Source organism: Tenrec ecaudatus, chromosome 18 (assembly GCF_050624435.1).
Source record: "Tenrec ecaudatus isolate mTenEca1 chromosome 18, mTenEca1.hap1, whole genome shotgun sequence".
NCBI classification, from domain to species: Eukaryota; Metazoa; Chordata; class Mammalia; order Afrosoricida; family Tenrecidae; genus Tenrec; species Tenrec ecaudatus.
The window spans coordinates 59,566,101-59,572,100 of NC_134547.1; the positions used below are offsets into that span (position 1 = coordinate 59,566,101).

General features: G+C 49.5%; 1 protein-coding gene and 1 non-coding gene across 3 annotated transcripts in view; both read left to right on the forward strand.

Moving 5' to 3' along the window:
• TANGO6 (transport and golgi organization 6 homolog) overlaps positions 1–2,613 on the forward strand; it is a 196,287-nt gene extending 193,674 nt beyond the window's left edge. Inside the window, exon 17 of one of the 2 annotated variants that reach the window (XM_075537016.1) lies at positions 638–2,613. In XM_075537016.1, the coding sequence (XP_075393131.1) occupies positions 638–814 (177 nt within the window). In that variant the 3' untranslated portion in view covers positions 815–2,613. The remainder of the gene's footprint in view (positions 1–637) is intronic. The other variant, XM_075537015.1, reaches the window with a different exon arrangement.
• A 210-nt stretch (positions 2,614–2,823) lies between these two features.
• LOC142432824 (U6 spliceosomal RNA) lies at positions 2,824–2,930 on the forward strand. The gene has a single exon (XR_012780929.1). It is a non-coding gene; the product is annotated as a U6 spliceosomal RNA (small nuclear RNA).
• The last annotated feature ends 3,070 nt before the right edge of the window (positions 2,931–6,000 follow it).

The following is a 6,000-nucleotide window of genomic DNA, read 5'->3' on the forward strand; positions in this document are numbered from 1 at the left end:
ACTTGCTTAGTCATGAACCTGATCAGTTTTACCCTGTCCCCACTTTTGAGTCTTCCTGAACTCCTACACACCGTAGGCCTATCAGGGCTGTGTGCATGGCAAATGCTCCGTGCCGCCACACAAACAATGAATGGCAGGCGGGCACACACAGTGCATGCCTCTCGTCTGCTCACATCTTGCTTCACTTACGAAACGCAAGTTCAAGGGAACGGCCTCCTGGGCTTTGTAAACCAGGGCCTCTTCAGTGGATGTCATCGTCAGGGTTTGGCAGAGAACTAGGGGGAGAAATGAGGAGTGATCTGTCCTGGCTGTGCTGCCTGCCTCTGGCTCTGAAGTCTCTACCACACTTGGGAACTAAAGAAAGGGGTCTGAGAGACCTATACAAGGACCTAGGGGTAAAGGCCTTTGTGGAGAAGTAGCAGGTGTGAATGGGAAACCCACAGGGAGATCTGTCTCCATACCAGTGATGGGCGTATATGGTGGGGCCATCTCGCCTACATCTGAGCCCTTAGACGGCCCCACATGACTTTCCTAAGGGCGCCTGTGAGCCTCCCCAGACAGGAGTAGAAGGCCGTGGGTGAACTGAGAAATGTTGGCCCAACAGACAGATGGCCATGACTGTGTCTTTCTTGCCCAGGTGCTGAGGGATGTCCTCAAGGATCTCTACCACCTGCTGAAGCACGTGGTGCGCTTGGAGCCCGATGATGTGGCCAGGCTCCATGCCCAGTTGGCCCTGGAAGAGCTGGATGAGATCATGAGAAACTTCCTGTTCCCGCAGCAAAAGCTGGAGAAGAAGATCGTGGTCCTGCCATAATTAGACCTACGAGCAGCCAGAGCAGTGCCCAGGCCTTCCAGCAGGTGGCCCCTCTGCCTCTTTTGTGCTGGCAATATGGCCGACGCTGGCCGGGACCTTTTAACTCTGGCCAATTGTAGTTTCAAGTTGATCGTCTGGAAATATCTCTGTAGCCACCCTGCAACTGACAGACACGGATTTATATGTCTCATTACTCTGTCCATTTTCCACTGACCTGTGGCATTTAGAGAGGGACACTTGTCTGATGGAGGTGTATTTTGAACATATCTGATGGAATCTAATGAAGTGGCCTTGCTCTTATGATTTGAGTAAAAGAGGTTGTTTCTGGGTGTCAGATGCCTTGCTCTCTGTGATGAGAGGACTCTGGGTTGTGAGGTGAGGGCCAGGCCAAGCTAGTCACCCTGGGTTGCTGCAGAGGCCACTCGGAGTTTGGAGATGCAGGCAGGGGTGGGGGGAGGCAAGGAAATTGTTAGCAAATCACACAAAATGGAATGAAATGCTCTTGCTTGGGAAGACCAAAGGTCTGACTCCGGCCCTCCACTGTTGAGATGGAAAGCTGTGGAGTTGAGAAGGTTCTGATCCCCAGAGAAGAGAATCCTGCTCGTTGTATCTTCCAAAGAAAGATAAGCCCCGAGTCTATTCTCCCTGGCCATCTTCTTTCGGTCTCGGTCTCTGAATGGAACAGCCCTGACTGTCTCTGCTGCAAGTTCGCGCCCTGCACCCAGTGCTGCTGTACAGAGGACTGCTCAGACGAAGGGTTCGTGCGACAATGCATGCTGGAAGCGATGGTGCACACTGGTGACCAGATGCCAGCTCTATTAAACTGATTTCAGGTGTAACGTACACCTCTGTAGATGTTGGCTACTGCACTCTGAGTGCAGCTTAAAGAGATGACAAAAGGGAGAAACAGTCTAGCTGTTTCAGACAAGCCCCTGACACCTTGATAAGCCTTCCCACAGCCCTGTGATCCAGTCACCGGCTTTGTAGGCTTTGAGGGACTCAGCGAGGTGGGATGTTGTGCTCTCTGGAATGGCCATAGAACCCAAGCTCTCCAGAGGCTGAAGGGTCCCTAGATAGACATACGCATCTCCAGCCAACAGGGTAGTTCTCTTTGGTCTGATTTACAGGTGCATGCTCAGCGCTGAGCTTTTGAGGTGAGCAACTTCAAAGAAGCCAAATTACACACAATTAACAGACCACAAGTTGGCTTATTGTGCAAAGACTTAGGACAAATGCAGGCACTTTTTTTTTTTCAGGTAGATTTTTACCTGTAGCAGGAGAGCTGTCTTCTTTTCCATCCTCCAGCTCAAGGCTATCTAGAAAATCAGGTTTGGTGCTTTCAAATCAGAGGAGAATCTCCTTTGGGCCAGATGAGTGTACGTTAAAAATTCTTGTTCCTTGCCTTCCTTTAGTGAAACTTCATGTAGTCCACTTCAGGCAATCAGAATGAATGTGCCGGCTGGAATGATCGATTTAGCGTACAGGTTCTTACGCATTAAATACCCCCACTTCCAAGGACATATCTTGATTGATCACCATGCTTCGCCCGAGAAACTCTCTAGTCTAAAGACCTAGTTTCTATGTGCAGTTTCACAAATATTTGCAGTCCATTTATATCACCTATGAATTAGAATTATTTGACAAGTGGCTAGAAACATTTGTTGCTTGCAGATTTTGATGGGCTCAGTGTCAGGGAGTGACTCTTTTTCTAACCTTGTTACCAAATTCAAAGGAAAAGATACCTTACTTTAATCTTCATAAACATGATAAAATTCAAAATTATTAAAGATATCTTTCATATAGATATGTGTGCAATGCAGTGATTACTGAATGTGACTCTTACAGCCACAGTATTTGTTACTTCCACTAAACCACATTTGTGTGTGCTCCTGGTGGGTGTGGGTAAGAAGGTGGGGAAGATACTGATGGGGTTATGATTTAGCGGCGAGTGATTGCTAACAGGGTTCGTTGGATTGTCATCCTGCGGAGTATGAAAATGAGCCATCTTAGTGCTTGCTTTGGCAGCGCACATACTAGAATTGGAACGATACAGAGAAGATTAGCATGGCCCCTGCACAAGGGTGACACGCAAATTCGTGAAGTATTCCATATTTTTAAAAATCTTAGGAGTAGGAGTGGGGGTGGGGGAGTGGATCTTATTAGCAGCAAAAGTGAGGGTCCAGGAAGTAGAGTATGTCCTTTGGACTCCAAAATTCCCATTCATTGAACTGCCTTGGTCCAGGAGATAAAGCTTTGAGGCCAGAGGAGCAGGAGCAGGCGACAGCAGCAGAATCCAGAGCCAGAGTATGAAACACAGGAGAATGGACTTCCAGCTCACAGAGCAACTAAATGCTTAGTGCCTTCAGGCAGGAGTCTGGCTTGTGGAGTAGGATGCCTCCAGGCATATGCCTGGGGTAGCTAGGTTTGCCGACCCACAGACTTGTGGCAGAGCTGTGTGTCCTTTGGGCATTTGTTGGCTGTCCTAAAAAGAGTTTTTGCAACATTGTACAAGCAGGGCAGAGGCCATTGGGTATGTGGCTGAGGGGTCAAAGGCCAGAGAGCTGCCTGCCTGCAGATGTGGCAGAAAAGAGGCTGTCCTGTCTGAACAATTGTATCCTGGACACGTGTACCCTGTTAACTTCCTTAATGAACCCCTCAATGGTGAGTATTGTGTGTAAGTTCTGCATGGCCCCTGCATTGTACCATCAAGCCTAGCTGAAGAAGAAGAGAGAGTAAGAGGGACAGTGACTCGGAAGGCTAGAGGGTGGGGCGTGTGTGGTGTGACCTCAGCTTCAGAGAAATTGGCCTCAGGTGATGTGGCTAATGTGCAAGGCGACTTTCTTTCCTGCTGAGCAGCTGGAGGTCAGACACCATCTCTCTGTCACATTATTTTGTTATACTGTGTGTGTGTACACGTGTGTTTTCCCATGAAGATTTACAGAGTCAGACTCAACACAGTGGCAGTGAGGGAGTGTGTGTTGGGTAAGAGTAGGAGAATGCCAGGATAATAAAAACCTACAACTAGAGCAAAGGAAGAACAAATCCCGGGAGCTGGAGACAGAAGGCAGGAGAAGGGCGGCCCCTGCCCAGCCTGGGATCTCTAAAGGAGTCTTGTTATTTGCAGCAGCAACGTCCCAGTCTGCTTCCCTCCCGCTCTTCCAGTCTGTCCCGTCCAGTCCTCTGATGTGTCTGTCCTGCTGATGTGCCACTGAGCCTCTTGAACTAGTGGAAACCTGCATGCTCTAGACGCCTGTTAAACCCTAAAGAAAGATCCTCAGCCAGCACGCCAGCCTTCTCTGAGGCCTCCTCTCTCTTCCTCCTCCTCCTTTCTCCTCTGGAGCTTTCCCTCCTCTGTCCAATACTTGGACAACAGAGAAGAGCACTGTAGCAAGTGGGACAGAAAAAGACAAAGAACAAAGAGTTGTCCCTGAGTTCCTTCTGACCAAAGGGGAGACCCCATGTGTGTCAGAGGAGACCTCTGGGTTTTCAGTGGCTGGTATGAGCAGTACATTGCAGGCTTGTATTCTGAGGTGCCTCTCGGTGGACTTGAACCTGCAGCCCAGTAGCTGACGACATTAACAGAGCCCTGGAGGGAGCCCCAAAGCTGGGGCTTCAGGCTTTCTGCCCAAGCGCATTCAGGTTAGATTTCCTGAACATTCTGGAACTTTATTTTTCTTCCTCCTTGGCTTCCACTCACCACTTTACACGTTCTGTTATTGAGTCAGAAATCTCTCCATTTTCACTTTACTCCTTATCTCTTCGCCACACACATCATTTCCCAAGTTTGCCTGTGCCCTCCCCTTATCTTAGGCTTTATTTCTTGACCTCTTGCCTTCGTTTCTTGTACTTTTCTCTGGTTCTGCCCCAACTCATCCACGTCTAAGGACCAAAGGAGGAAACCAGGTCACAGGCAGTGACAGCAGCTTAGCACCTGACATTCTGCCAGAGGCTGTGCTAGCTACTGAGCACACAGCAGTGGGCCAAAAAGATTCCGTGCTTACCCTTTGTGTGCTTGCGCTGTAGTGGAGGGAGATGGGTGGTAAATAAAATAGAACCTCAACTAGTAGGTGGCAAGAGCTCTGGGGAAAACTAACGTGTCACATTGGTGGCGGGAGAGGAGGGATATGGAGGGTAAATTGTCCAGAGAAGACTTCCCTGAGAAGTTGATCATTGAGTAAAGAGGCGAAGGAGAGGAAAGAGAGTGACCCTGAAGGTACTTGGTACTTGGCGAGGAGAGCACGGTAAGCAGAGAGAGTGGCAAGTCCAGAGGCCCCAGGGTGGCAGTGGTAAGGCCTCGTAGCCCCCCATGATGTGACCTAACTTAACAGAATTAATTCCATGATGCGATCTGCCATGAGCAGCCATCTGGTTGTAAGATGAGGGTGGGGTGCAGCACTCTGACGCAGGTCACAGCCCTGATGCAATTGAAGTCTCCGCACGTGGGGCGAGGTGGGGTGACCTGCTTCCTATATAAATCGGCTCTTGGAAAGCTTGCTCACTGTTGGGTTTGGATCTGGCATCTGGCTCAAGGAGCTCAAGTACTTTGCACTGAAGCCATCAACAGCCTGCTCTCTGACCTGCCCACTTGGACTCCTCGCCTTCTGTAGCTGTGAGCCTCGGTCTTCTTGCCCATCTTGGGTTCAGCCCCCAAAGCTACATGACTCAAGAGAAGCCTTCAGCTGAACATCTGGCCCACAGACATGGAACCTGCCTGGACAGAGACTAGACTTGCCGACTTCTACAAGTGTGTGAGCCATTTTCTTGATGTAATTTATGTAGAGAGCTATGGATAGATGCATATGAATTATCACATTTGGTATCAGGAGGGGCTCTAGAGAAACAATTGTAAGACTAAGTTTTCTACTTTGGTTCTCTCGTCGGATTCTTCCTCAAGGCGCCTGGAGCTCTGTCTCCGTTAGAAGAGAAGGCACTGCCAGTCCCCGGTGAGACTTGGTAATGTTAATACCCAAACTGCCACCAGCAGCAGACGAAGTGGTGGTGAGAAATGAGGCTCTGAGTGATTTCCTAGCAGTTTAGCTCTCCACCCATGCACCTTCTCCATCTGTCTGCTTGTGCGAGGGGGCAGAGGAGGGAGAACTGAGCCACCTGGAAGTTGACCCATTCATTGGACCTGTACAAAGAAGCCAGCTTGGCTTCTGCAGCCGTTTTGCACCCAAACCTAAACT